At 30.9% G+C, this 14,653-nt stretch overlaps 3 protein-coding genes across 4 annotated transcripts; 1 reads left to right on the top strand and 2 right to left on the bottom strand.

Moving 5' to 3' along the window:
* The first annotated feature begins 3,416 nt into the window (after nucleotides 1-3,416).
* Nucleotides 3,417-5,727, top strand: LOC104736924 (14-3-3-like protein GF14 chi). The gene is made up of 4 exons (XM_010457010.3): nucleotides 3,417-4,211; nucleotides 4,297-4,419; nucleotides 4,500-4,616; nucleotides 5,383-5,727. Exons 1-4 carry the CDS (start codon nucleotides 3,720-3,722, stop codon nucleotides 5,446-5,448), a joined length of 798 nt encoding a protein of 265 aa, XP_010455312.1. The 5' UTR covers nucleotides 3,417-3,719; the 3' UTR covers nucleotides 5,449-5,727.
* On the bottom strand, nucleotides 5,521-7,828 carry LOC104736925 (thylakoid lumenal 29 kDa protein, chloroplastic-like). Of its 2 annotated transcripts, none has more exons than XM_010457011.2 (10): nucleotides 7,582-7,828; nucleotides 7,379-7,480; nucleotides 7,176-7,263; nucleotides 6,994-7,094; nucleotides 6,873-6,913; nucleotides 6,652-6,782; nucleotides 6,447-6,553; nucleotides 6,222-6,359; nucleotides 5,993-6,127; nucleotides 5,521-5,908 (listed from the first exon to the last, which is right to left on the bottom strand). In XM_010457011.2, exons 1-10 carry the CDS (start codon nucleotides 7,678-7,680, stop codon nucleotides 5,798-5,800), a joined length of 1,053 nt encoding a protein of 350 aa, XP_010455313.1. In that variant the 5' UTR covers nucleotides 7,681-7,828; the 3' UTR covers nucleotides 5,521-5,797. The 2 variants fall into 2 exon arrangements, with proteins under 2 accessions (XP_010455313.1, XP_087336519.1); XM_087480393.1 differs by having other exon boundaries at nucleotides 7,176-7,282; nucleotides 7,582-7,815.
* Nucleotides 7,829-9,321: 1,493 nt separating this feature from the next.
* Nucleotides 9,322-10,945, bottom strand: LOC104736926 (uncharacterized). The gene is made up of 3 exons (XM_010457012.3): nucleotides 10,625-10,945; nucleotides 10,032-10,096; nucleotides 9,322-9,550 (listed from the first exon to the last, which is right to left on the bottom strand). Exons 1-3 carry the CDS (start codon nucleotides 10,767-10,769, stop codon nucleotides 9,479-9,481), a joined length of 282 nt encoding a protein of 93 aa, XP_010455314.1. The 5' UTR covers nucleotides 10,770-10,945; the 3' UTR covers nucleotides 9,322-9,478.
* Between the last annotated feature and the right edge of the window lie 3,708 nt (nucleotides 10,946-14,653).

Below are 14,653 nucleotides of genomic sequence, written 5' to 3' on the forward strand. Positions count from 1 at the left end.
TATTAGAAATAACTTTCATGCCCAATATTTAATTAATACATTTATAATATTATAACCCAACTATATATATACATATACACGTTAAGTTACATTTTAAATTACAAAAGTAAAAACAAAGATTTTAAATATGGTTCATGTATATGATAGTTAGAAGAATAAATACATATTAATATATTTCGACCGACTATAATATAAATATGTCTATAATATTATTTCTCTATTCATGTTTCGACAACCACGTCTTACGGTTGTTAATTTTTAGTTTTATTAAAATCCCATCTCATTATCGTATGGAAAAAAATGTATACTCACAAGATAAATGTATTTCAGATAAACCTCTTAACTGCGGTAAAATGTAAATTGAAACACATATATTTTAAGCACAAAATAATACACCGCATTATAAATGATCATTAGTTTCAATAATATTAGTATTTTCCTCCGTGCTGTAGCGCGGATCCGGCTCTAGTCTATATATTATATAGTAGAATTCATGATTTCTATGTTTGTTATTCTGAATTTTCATTGAGTGATTTACTATTCTCATTGTTTAGTACATATAAGCGTAGCTAATCTCTTTCATCTTATAATTTTTTCAGGTGTGTACAGGACAAACCGCTTCTCTTAAGGTAATAATATGCTTTTCTTACCTAATAAATAGGATTTGCATGCTATTTTTCCAATCACTTTTGATAGTTATTTGTTTAATTCATCTAGCTTTTATCAACAATATATATGCGTTTGTAAGAATTTTTTAATTCAATATTATTATCATGTATATTAATGTTTTTCTTTTATTTTACAGGAACATAAAAAAATTGTAAATATATCAAACTCATGTTTATGTATACAATTTGATTAAATATTTTACCTAATTATGATGAAAATTATGAGTATCAGACTGAATTATAATTTATACTGAAATCTTTTTTATTTTATTCTTTTCAGGTTATCTCATCACAACTAATACACTAATGACCGATATTTAATTAAATAATTTATAGTGATAATGTTTTATTATTGTTTTCAGGTTATTTTTTTTAATCAGAACTCATTTTATTACCAATTTATTTACTTTTACGTTTTACTATTTTATCCAATCCAAATAAATATAGGATTCATCTTAATCTATATATACATTTTTGAAGTACATTTTTTGTTCTATCCTTTTAGTTATGGTTATTCAATTTTTTTATTTACAACTTTAGTCCTTAGTGTGATATTTGCATACCTAATAAAGATTATTTCCACAATCATACAAATATAGCAAACAGAAACTAATAAACTCTAGACAATATAGCCAATGGAAACTAATTAATAAAAAACTGAAATCATATCTACATTTCCTATTCTTATTATATATTAACTAGATATAGTATAGAAAATAGAAATTAATTCTATACATATGGAATAACTTAGTGAAATATTCGTTGCCTTAATCATAATTTTTTCCATTAATTCAAAATTGCCATATATATTTTTAGATTTTTGTCTTGCTCACCAATATTTTCTCGATCACATATCACATCTAATTTTACAATCTTCAAAGAACTATATAGATAACGTCTCAATAGCAATACAAAAATGCATCAATTCATACACAACTTAGTATTTCAACTGGCGATGTAATCTTCCCGGTTGAGACACTTAATTTGATTTGTTGGCGATAAACAGGTGCACACTTATTCCTTTATTAGTTTATTGGTACAAAATGTTTATGCTTTCTTTATTTCATTTCTAATACCTACTCTTTTCTTATCTTAGGTGGTTTAAATACATTTCTTTGAAAAAAAAAATTTGGTTTCACGATACGTGAACATGCAACTTTCCGGTTAGTGAATAATCTAAATGTTTTGTTTGATTTATTTCATATCTACACTAATTTTTTTTTGACTCCATGTAGTTGTGTCACAAATACATGTTGAGAAAAAAACCAATTTTGATTTTAGCTTACGGTGAGCTGCTCACCTGTCTAAGTATCCTCTTTATATTTATTATTGAATATATACTATCCTCTTGACTTATCAAGCGTTTCAGTTTTTGGTACACCCCAGGTTTTGCTTTGATCCATTTGTATATCTTTTCAAACGATTGGAAGTAAATTAAAGGGGCTGATATTGAGGCCACATAGGAGGAAAATATATAGGAGGAGGAGAGAAGAAAGAGATGAATTTGGTGGAGTTGTTCATCGTTTTTGTTGAATGATGATTGTTTAATTGATTCCAAAGTGGCTATTAAATGCTCTATGTACTTTGTAATGATATAATAGAGTAATATGTGAGCACAATCATGTAATTTATATAATAATTTAGGATTTTTTTTTGTAAATAGATTTATACTACCTTTAGAAGCTTTTACACATTTTTAGAAAACAATAATTACTGAGTTTACATATATTTTTCTTTTGACTAAAGAAATATTATTTAATTTTAAACCAATAACAATTCAAAATTTTAAATATTTTCAATGATTACTTCTCGAAGTTTACAAAACATCAATCTTTGTGGGACAAAAAATATCCCAAAACATCAATCTTTATGAGACGGAGGGAGTATTTTATTATATATGGATAACGTGTTGAATCGAAAATAGTAATTTAATACTGAAAAAGCTGTAAAAATCTAACCTTTAAACTATAAAAAAAGAAATTTTGTCTGTGTGCAATCAATATTAAAAATAATAAATATATTTATTTTTAAGCTAATTTAATTACGAATTTAAAAAACAAATCATCTTGTGTGGTATACGGGTGAAATCCTAGAATTAACATTCTTAATATAAATATACAATATTAAACACAAAAAGCGAAACAAATAAAATTAAAAAAATTTTGTTAAAAAATTATACCGCGATGTACCGCGGATTAAAATCTAGTTAGCTATATTCTAATAAAACAGATTGATGTATCTGTAAATATTTCCCCACGCTGTAACACGGATCAGATCCTAGTTTAGCAACTACTTAGAGAGAAAAATCAGTATAATCACTTTTATTAAGGAATATGCTAGGAATCATGCATTATTAATTTGATTAGGGAGAACTTTTTTTTCAAGTTTAGGGAATATTATATTTATTTAACTAACTATCAAACTACTATTTAATGTAAATAGTAGTAGTTCCAATTTTTTTGGAAAGTTGCGGTTATGGAAAAATAATTGTTTACAAAAGTTGAAAGCCTTATCATAATTTAATAAATAGTAAATTATAAATTAAAAAATATTTAGTGTGAATAACATGACTGTAAATAGGTTATAACATTTTGATTTATTTATTAAATATTTCTAAAAAATTTGTATATAAATTAAATTAGCATTATAATGATCTTCATATAATTCTTATACGTTTGATAACAAAAACTAAATGACCATAATACCCTTTATAATCATTGAAATATTCAAACTTGACCTAAAAAGGATCTGAAAAGCCAGCGCCTTTTTTCGTTACGAATCCGTGTTTATGCCAGCTTTTAATCCAACGGCTCTCCTCTCTTTTCCCTTACCGTAATCGTCGCTCCCCACTCATTCATTAAAAAACAATAAAAAAAAACACACACACACACACAAAACTCCAAAATACTATAAACAAAAAAACAAACAGAGCCGACCCAAAAAAAAAAAAAGTCTTTCTCTCTCTCTCTCTTTCTCTTTTCTCTCTCGTTCGCAGATCTGAGAATCATCTTCTTCTTCCACCTTTGTTCATCATCTCCGATCTAAACAACAATGGCGGCACCAGCAGCTTCATCAGCAAGGGAAGAGTTCGTATACATGGCGAAACTCGCGGAACAAGCCGAGCGTTACGAAGAAATGGTCGAATTCATGGAAAAAGTTGCGAAAGCCGTTGACAAAGACGAACTCACCGTCGAAGAACGTAACCTCCTCTCCGTCGCTTACAAAAACGTGATCGGAGCTCGTCGTGCTTCGTGGAGGATCATCTCGTCGATCGAACAGAAGGAAGAGTCTCGCGGCAACGACGACCACGTTTCCTTGATCCGTGACTACAGAAGCAAAATCGAAACCGAGCTTTCCGATATCTGTGACGGTATCCTCAAGCTTCTCGATACGATCCTCGTCCCCGCTGCTGCTTCTGGAGATTCGAAGGTGTTTTACCTTAAGATGAAAGGTGATTACCATAGATACTTGGCTGAGTTCAAATCTGGTCAAGAGAGGAAAGATGCTGCTGAACATACACTCACTGCTTACAAAGCTGCTCAGGTTTTGATCTCATTTCTCCGATCTGGTTTCGTTTTTGACTTGATTTAGGTTTGTGAGATTTTGGCTTTTGGTTTTGGTTGTGCAGGACATTGCTAACTCTGAATTGCCTCCTACTCATCCGATTCGTCTTGGTCTTGCGTTGAACTTCTCTGTGTTTTACTATGAGATTCTCAATTCTCCTGACCGTGCTTGTAACCTCGCTAAGCAGGTTTGGCTCTATCAGAAGTATGATTTTATATGATTGTGTTGTTGGTTTATGTTGATGAGTTTTGGTTATGGTTTCCTTAGGCGTTTGATGAAGCTATTGCTGAATTGGATACTCTTGGTGAAGAGTCATACAAGGACAGTACTTTGATTATGCAGCTTCTTCGTGATAACCTCACTCTCTGGACGTCTGACATGCAGGTATTTATACTTTGGCGTTATTAAGTCAATGGTTTAGTTTTACATTTTGATGCAACTTTCTGGCCTGTTTTTTGTTGTTTGATCTCTGAAACCATTAGCCGATTTGGAAATAAATCTGTTTAGTTTACATTTTAATGCATTCTTCTGACCTTATTCTGATTGTAGTGATTTCATCAAATGGGTTGACCTGTGTAAGCCTGTTTTGTTTCTTGATAAATGATCTCTGAACCCAATAGCCTGTTTAAGCCATTAAGAAAGACTAGATTTGGAAGTCAAAAGGTTTAGTTTACATTTTGATCCATTATTCTGGTCTGATTTTACATTTTAGTGATTATCAGATGTCCTTACTCCTCTTTTGTTGCTTGATTTCTAAAACCATGAGACTTATTAAGCCATTGATGAAGATTAGATTTGCATGTTGTTACATTCCTCTTTTCTTGAGTTTGATTCTGATTTTTAATGATTGTCAAATGTATTTAATCATGTTTGTTACTTGATTACTGAAATCATGATCCTTATCAACTGTTTTAGTTTACATTTCGGTGCATTCCTCTTTTCTTGATTCTTCTGGTCTGAATCTGAATTTAGTGATTGTCAAATGTTTTTAATCCTATTCTGTTGCTTGAGTTCTGAACCATGAGCAAGATAAGCCATTGAGAAAGACTAGATTTGTAAATCAAATTGTTCACTGTACATTTTGATGCATTCCTCATTTCTTCTCTCTTCTGATCTGATTCTGAGTATGTTGTCAAATGTTTTTAATCAGGATGATGCTGCTGACGACATCAAAGAAGCAGCACTAAAACCTGCTGAAGAACAGCAACAATCTTAAGTCTTGCGGCGAATTTGTTGTTTGTTTCAGTATCTAAAACTTCTCCATTAATATGTTTTTCTCTTGGAGGAGTTTCTGTGTTGGTTTCTGATTTCCTTTTATCCCGAAGCTCTCTGAGGCAGTCTAATTCTTGTCCTTGTTTGCTTTTCTTAAACGTGGATGCGAAAACTCATTTTCTATTATTTTTCTTTAATCTGTTTCCATTTTATTGTGATTTGACCTCTTTGTAATGGATTCATCTTTTTTTCTGTTTCAATGTCGAGAAAAATCTTTGGTTTATTTCAGCAATCAATTGCGGAATGAGTTCAAGTTTACTCTCAGGTTATATTATACATATAGTGTACATAGCTTATAGCTTGAGTTTGCTCAGATTGATCCGTTCGACGGGATATGTGTATGCCTCGAAGTTGATTTGCTGTCCTAAGCAACTTAACTTTGTGAATGCTGTTATCAGATCAACCTGCAAATATATTTATAAAATCAAACATGAGCTGGAGTTTGAAGTGGAGGAATATATGAAAAGGTGAATCGAGTGAAAACAAACCTCGTAATCTGTTTGAGATACGGTTTCACGGCTTCGTTGATACTTCTGAACCCATGGAGCAACTTGCGGGTCAGTAGCCAAGAGCTGTTCTGTTGCGACTTGATCAGGACCCAAGAATGCAGACATCACAGCTAGCTACAAATACACCAAACATTGATTTCAAATACAGGTTAGCAATTATGACTGATCTTGATCCCCTAACCCTATTTTGAAACCCAAAATCTTGTACCTGACGAGGACCCAATCCAATGGCAATGAACTTATCTTTCATTTCTTGCACAGTTGCTTTTCCCCACTGTGGGACTCTGCCTTCTGGATCTGCCTCTGTTGCATCAGTCCTTCCGAAATTTCTATCAAACAAGCCCCACTAACAAATTCACAACAGTTCAGTCTCGATTTGAAACAAATGCGTCACGACTCGAAACGCAAAAGAGCATCAACATGACATAGGTACCTGACCAGCTGAACCATATGCTGTATAAAGTAAGTTCCCTTTTTCTTCATTTCCACCACACTTGCGGATTGCTGATGCTAAAAACGTAGACTTGACCGCTGATTGTCCTACAAAAAAACCAACCCAAGAAAGACACTTAAGTCTCACAATGATAATGCTGTCCATGAACAAGTTTTGGTATACACTTATATAATAACATCATCACCTGCCAATTGAATGAGATCTGAATATGATATAGGCCCACCCTTTGAGATAGAGTCAATCTCCTTCTTCAGTTCCTCTATCAAACCCAACCCATCAGAAAGCCCCTCATTCTCTTCTCTACTTAACTCAGAGCTTCACAAAAGTACAAGACCAACTCTAAGATTGCATGAAACATCATGTTAAAGACTACTCTGATAATGTTCTTTTATATCATGGAAGTACCTTAACCGTATGGATCCATTGGCTCCCCCGGATTTTGTAGCCTAGACAAAAGAAAAAGCTAACATCAATAAGGGTAAAGAGATGTGCAATCACCAGAGAGAGACATTTATTGAAGCCTGACCTTATCATAAGTCATTGCATCATTGAATGCTAGTTTGAGTATGGAAGGTACAAGCTCCGGTTTAGCCTTAATGGTGCTCGAAAGTGTAAGCTTGATCTTTGCTGCATAGTAAAAAACGAAACCTTTAGTGACAATAACAACCTCTTGGTACTCTACACTTGTGTTCTTGTTTCAGAACTCACATAGAAGCTCGGATCGCTGTCTACGTTGATTCAAGTCAGCAGCTTTCGCATCACCCACATGGTTAATGAAGCCATTGCCTATTAATTCCTAACAAGAGAGATCATCACTGCCAAGAACTCATCAAATGTGACATAAAGACATCAACTTCAAGAACATTTGGACCAACGTTTATGTAACTGAATCGAGTCAAGTGTTAAGGTACCATTCCGACGGCAGTGCCGGCGAGTTTGAGAACTTCACGGCGGTGGAAAGATAAACTTTCGCCGGAAACTTGAGGATCAATCTTGCAACATCGTATGACAGCCTGAATTATGATGATCGTTATCATTTCAAAATTGTTAGCATAAGAATATGTTATGTTAAATGGGTTGGAAGAAAAAGAATGTGACAATGGTTGAAACTCACAGAGCGATGTGAAGAAGAAGAGGAGATTGTGGTGAGGTGTTGATGATTGGTTGTGTTGGTGAAGGAAGGAACAGTTGAGAGGAAGGACACTCCTCCCATTTTTTGGTTTGTGATGAGACAGAGATGATGGAGAGAGAGAGAGAGAGAGAGAGAGAGAGAGAGAGAGTTGTCTGAAGAAAATAGAGTGTGTTTTGGTTTTGTGAAGGATACACTTTTGTGGATTCTCTGTTATCCAAATCTCCCAATCATATTGGTCTATTTGATTTCATCATTTAACTCTTTTTTTTTCTTTTTTTTTAATAACAGTTTATTCATATAATTGATTAATTTAATAAAGAAAATCATATTACAAGTTTAATCTATTATTATTTGATATTATTTAATAATTTTTATTACAATCTATACTAATAAAAAGTATGAGCTAAAAGCTCTTAAAGGCGTCACATAGGATTTTAAACCTTCAATTGTGATTAGACACTTCACTAATTAACATTTTTTAAAATCTCCAGAATTTTCTATATTAAGAATTATTTTAAACAATCAATCAGGATTTAACATGTCATTCATTAACATTTTTTAAATTTCCAGAATTTTTTAGAAAATGGAAAATTTTAAATTTATGGAAATAAAAGAACTATACACAATATCCTTCATCGGCTAGAAATTTTTTAGACAATGGTTCAGAACCAGTATAAATAAGATTAATATGCTTCCAACAACGAATGAGCAGGAAGCTTGATTTATCAGGCGTCCAAGTTTAAAAGTATATTCGGTTTGATCCAGTTTTTTATTTGATTAAATTAAAACTTTAAAAAGTTTCAAATATTATAAATATTTATGTAAAATATAAATTATCTTATTTATCTACATTTGTGCTTTTTATTTCTTATGAGCTGTAAAACATATTTTTGTGTATGATTTTATAGATAAGTTGATATTTTTTCATTAATTTTTTATTTTTTATCTTATTTTTTATTTTCATGAGAAAAAATGATTTTGTTCTTGTAGTTTGATGGATTAACAAGTTGTGTGATAGTCTAAAAAAAGGGTTTTTTAGTAGAAGAAAGTAAAGAAGTTGGCGAGGATGAAGAAGAAAAAGAGTATAGCGAAGAACCAGACGGTCAAAGTAATGATGACGATTAGCACAAAATTTGACAATAGAAATGACAAGAAATAATATGAAGAATAAGAAAACATTGAATAAAAAACATGAAAACATAGGTGGTAGCGATCAATTAAATATGAAAACGAGTTAAATTCATGATGATAAAATTGTTTTGTTTTTCTGGTGGTCAAAAAAATGGTTTAGGATATATGAGGTCATCAGTTTAATTCGCCTTGCTTGGATGTCGAGTTAAATTCATAATTTTTTTCTTATCTGATTTTATAACACAACTGATTTTTATATTTCAAAAAATTGTGTATCTGAAATTTAACTTTTTCCTTAATATTAATTTAAATTTTTTATAAGATAATATTTTACTACCGTTATCAATTATATATATTTTTCATCAAAATATATCAAATATAAATTTTTTATAAGATAATATTTTACTACCGTTATCAATTATATATATTTTTCATCAAAATATATCAAATATATCCACGCGAATTGTGGGTTCAAAACCTAGTATATTAAAAAGGTTTATTTGCGTAATCTTGAAGTGGTAAAGTCAAAGAGCAAGGGAGGGAATTGAAGAGGAGAAAAATATGGGAGACTAGGATAGTAGGATAGTTGGATTTCAATTCAAAGCTTCTATTTTTATTAACTCAGTGTCGCAACAACTTGCTAGTGGTCTTTGATTAACAAAAACGATTAATAATAAGGATCATAGTAAAAACATAGTCCTTGAAGTGAAGCTAATGAAGACTTAAAACACATATTTCTTCGGACTTTTCACTTGGAAGCTTCAGTTGACTCGTTTGTTTTGTTGACATCTACATGGCATTGAGAGACATATGGTTTCAGCTGTAAAATACAAATGTTCATCAGCAAAGCTTAAAACGCACACAAAGAAGCTTGGTTAATGCAGCAAGTAAAAAACAAAAACAAAAACGTCAGGTTTTCAGCACAGATCAGCATCATCACAAACTTAAGGCGCGTCTGACTTGTAAGGAATTTTTAAAGGGATTTGTTCTCATCATGTTCGATTAAGATGCAAGCTACATACTCAGCTATCTATATAGAGGAATCAAAGATAAGGAACAGAGAATTTCGTTGGAATACAAAACACACAACAAGCTAACTGCAAGAAGTAAGCATTCCATTTCAGGTTCCTAATACGAAACTTATATCGAATAATATCATTAGATCACAAACCTAAGGAGTTCGCAAGCTACTTAAGAAAGGGATTCACTAATGTCTGATTAGGATGCAAGCTACTTAGTCACCTATTTATATAGAGGAATCAAAGAAAAAGAGACATAAGAGTGAAGGGTGAAACAAAAACCTTAAAGCCGGTCAGATCAGGGACAACATAGTTTGGCAACTTATCTGGCTGCACAACATATCCTCCTGCAAACCATGACACAAAATGTTATAGAAAAGATGTTTCAAAAAACCAAATCAAAATATTTCATATTATACATCTACAAACAATTCTATCATGACCAATTCTGCCAAAATAGAGTTCAAAAGTTGTTGATTTTTCTCCTAAAGAAACTTTCCTCATATCCAAGATTCAAAAAACCTTAGCATTATCTGGTTACTATTTCCCAAACCAAGAAAGAACTACACAAATGTACATGTAAAAACAACTTAAAATCTCAAATTGCAGCAAGTACGACGAGAAGGGATATGCCAAATTTTGAGTTCCAAGTTCTTAGCTTTCCACCTAAATAATAAAACTTAAAATCTCAATAGCTAGAACAAATGTACACTGAAACAACTTAAAGTCTCAATTGCACAATAGAAAAAGGGTAACAAGTTGCCCAAAATTGAGTTCATGTATCCTAAACTCAAAACAAAATTGCATCATCAATTAACTTAAAAAAGGTATGCAAGATTCTCTCAAATTGGATTGTAAAAAAAAAAAAATGAAACCTTTACGAGTGTGGAAACCAGAAGGTTTACAGTTTTTCCCCTTGTAAAAGTCTCGAGGAGCTCGTTTGGGAGAGAGAATGTCAAGCGACGAAGCTCGCTTTCTTCGGAATGATCTCCCAATCCCCAATAACAACCCTAATGTCATTTTCCAAATCTGAAGAAAAAAACACTTATGTATTGTTAAAAATCGAAACTTTGGTTGATTTCGAAATGTAGAAGTAGAAGAAGAAGAAGAAGAAGAGGAGGAGAAGCTTTTGCAGAGAGAAAATATAGGGTTTTTGCTTTTTAAAGAAAGGCCCAAAACTAAGAAACAAGGCCCAAGCAATTGTTTACTTTAAGACAAACTATTAAAGGGAACTCACAAAATAAGATGATATATTGTTTGTGTTGGTCCTGTTAGGATGATGTATGGCCTTTAGTAGAGGGTCCTTTGCTTAAGAAGTTCCAGATTGACGTACCAAATTATAAGGTTTGAAAGATGACATAACAATTGGAACCTTTGAAAGATAAAGATGCTAGAACTCTGCTCATGAATAATGCATGTTAATGTCTCTGTTGATAAATACAATCAGTCAACCATCTTGGCGAAAAGGTATCCTTTATTGTAAATCTCTAGCCACAATCTATATATAACAGCAATCCGAATAAATACCACTAAAAGTTGTGTTTTCTCAATCATATATTTTGAATAATTTTTTAAAGAAATCTGTAAAAAATATTAAAGTATGTGTTTTACAAAAAGTTGCGATTGTTCATTGTAACAGTTTTTTTTGTAAAGTTGCAACGGTTCATTGTAGAGTTGTATTTATTCGAATATTCGTATCTTTTGAAATATTTATATATTTGTATGTTTGAACTGTTTTCATTCTAACTTTTTGCCATAACACAAAATAATATAAAATTTTAATTTCAGCGGTTTTTATTGATTTCTTAATTATTCTCTAGCAGTCATTCTTTCTTTTATAAGTAAATAAATTCCTCCAAATTAAGATTTTTGAAATGATGAATCTAATTTATAACTTTTAGTTGATTTCCAATATAAAACTTTTAATGAAAATACCAAGAGTTTTTTTTTTCCAAGATGGATTATATAGTGAGTTTTTGGATTCGACTTTTGAATATCTATTAAAGATTCTTTCTATTTAAAAGCAATTTATATAGGTTGCATACATCAGAATTTGGATGCTGCATTACCATTACTACAAAGTCCAGATCAAAAAAGATATCCTCAAGCTATACGGCTATCTTGTATATTTTTCATTTGCGTTGGACTCTTTAATTGTAGTAAACGCAAAATGAATAGTTCTAAATGATATTTTTTCCAGATAAAAGCAATGATTTTGATTCATCACTTCAATATAAAAGGAGAACCTTTTTGTTAAATAATTTTTTATATTTATTTATAAAAAATCATACAGCTGCGAAATTTACCTTTTGATCTCTATATATATTTGTCTCTTCATCCATAACAAACAAATCATTTTTCGCTGACACAAATTTTTCGTCATGCTGAATCTAAATAACATGAATTTTAATATTCAATATCCAACATATTCTATAATCTAACTAAAAAATTTAGAAATGATTATCGTAATATAGAAATGTAATCAACTTTAATTATGTAACTTACATTTGCGTTTATTTATCGTAAATTTTCGTAAAATATGTGTTTTTAAGATTTAAATATTTAATTTTTTTCGAATTTGTGTATTTTTATTATAATTATTGGTTGATAAATTTTTACTCAAGATGAAATTTATTTTATGTTTAAAATTATTTTATCAGAAAATTACATTTACTTATTATAATCGTTTTGATATTCTCACTTAGGATCACTTCGTCATAATATTTGTTTATGAGTATAGAAATATCAATAACTGTTATGATGCTTGTTAATCCTTATAATAATTTTTTATATAATATCTGATACTTATAATACATACAAATTATAAGTAGAGTTGTCTCGATTCAATGATTTTTCATTTAATAATTTTTAACTAGAGTTGACTTTTTTTACCATATTATTGTTAGTATAATTTTTATTTTGATGGTTTTGTTTTTTAAACTCACAGTTATATATGTTTAATAATTATTGTTCGGTTAAACTTTTCTCCCTAGAGTTTTTTCTAATTAATTTATATTTATGAAGTTTTAGCCCTACTTATTATTTTATTCTTTTGAGATAATTTTTAATTTTATTATTTAGCATTTATTTTCAAATATTTTTATAGGATACAATTTAAAATTTGGATTATAATTTAACTTGTTTTGAAATACTTCTGCTGCCTTCAGTCCTAGTTAATAGTAGTAGTTAAATAAAATTAATAAAAAAAATCGTAATGTTTAAAACCTTGCTCTAATCAATGCACAAAAAACAAACGAAACCTTGTATGTATTCAATTCGATTTTATTTGGTTCCGCCTAAAGAAGTCCAGTTTAAAACCGGTTTAGCCGCTTATATAAATCAAAACCTTGATTCAAATCAGTGCACAAAAAAACTAAAAAAAAAGTATCAAAAAAAAAACTAAACTTCATTTGAATCGATTTGGTTGTCGAAGAATCATCAAGAGTGTCATCGGAGACGACGATCCTCACCCTTCCTTCGGATTTATCCTACGAGATATTCGTTCGAGTACCACGGCGACAACATAAGATGGTGATGGTGTGCAAAGCCTTCCGCGAGTTAGGCAGATCTCCTGACTTCGAGGAATATTGGCTCCCCTGAAACACTTCTTCGCTGTTGTTCCATTTAGACGGTAAGAATCTTGATCGAGGATACTTCTTGATTCATGTTCATGGTGATCGTAAGTCTACTACGTTAGAGCCCGTGTCGTTCTTAGACACACCAAATCCATCAAGGTTCAAGGACGATGAGGTATATCCAGGCCCGGCCTATAGGGCAATCAAGTGAAGCCAAGGATTGGGCATCAAATTTTTTGGGGTATATTTTAGCCCAAAAAATTTAAGTCTTATATGTAGATTTTTTTTTCTTTTTTTTTTATTTAGTTTTTTTTATTTTTTTATAAATAAAAAAAAGTATTTATAAGTTCAAGTTCAATATAAGAAAAAGATATTATTTATGTAGATATATCCAATTTTCATATGAAGTTTTATTAGGTTTATGAAAAATATTATCTCATTTTTTTTTCCACAAAAATTATATCATCTTTTTAATTGTTTGTGATATTAGGTTAGTGTTAACTAAACTTGTTGTTAATGAGTGTTGAAGCAAAATTTTATTTAGAAAAACAAATTTATAACTCTAGTAAAAAAAATTCATATTGGAAGAGTTTTAAATCAATAATGAGTGATTAGGTAATATAATATTTATTTTCATTATAAAATTTTAAATGAACATAAAAACAAAGAAAAATGAAAAAGTTATTTAGGTTTGTGGATTTAAAATCAAAATTATGATAATATTTTTTATATTACTATTTTTGTGATTTTGATATACAATAATAAAAATGGTATTAAAATTTTTTTTTTGGCGTAGGGCATCTAAAATTGTCCGACCGGCCCTGGGCATATCATCTTGTGCAACGTCTGAGCTCATTCTTTATGGATTTCAAGCTCTCGTGGAAAATCAATATCAGTGTAAAATTGGTACCTTCCAGTGTGATGGTGGTGGTGAGTTCATCAGCAAACAGTTTACGGCACATTTGCAGAATCATGGAATCTAACAGCTCATCTCCTGCCCACACACACCGCAACAAATGAGTTTGTAGAGAGAAAACATAGACACATTGTTGATTTGGGAAAGTCAATGATGTTTCAAAGTAGCATACCTCAGAAGTATTAGGTAGAAGCGTTCTACACAGCAAATTTCCTCATCAATCTCCTGCATACTACTGTTTTGGATAAGAATCACAATCCTTATGAAGCTCTGACTGGTCGAGCTCCCACCTACACAGCTCTTTAAGTGTTTGGTTGTGCATGTTACCCAACTCTCCGTGACTACACTGCAACAAAATTGATCCCCAATCATTAAAATGTGTGTTCTTGGGATAAAATGAAAAGTATAAGGGT

Source organism: Camelina sativa, chromosome 13, assembly GCF_030686135.1.
Source record: "Camelina sativa cultivar CO46 ecotype springtype chromosome 13, ASM3068613v1".
NCBI classification, from domain to species: Eukaryota; Viridiplantae; Streptophyta; class Magnoliopsida; order Brassicales; family Brassicaceae; genus Camelina; species Camelina sativa.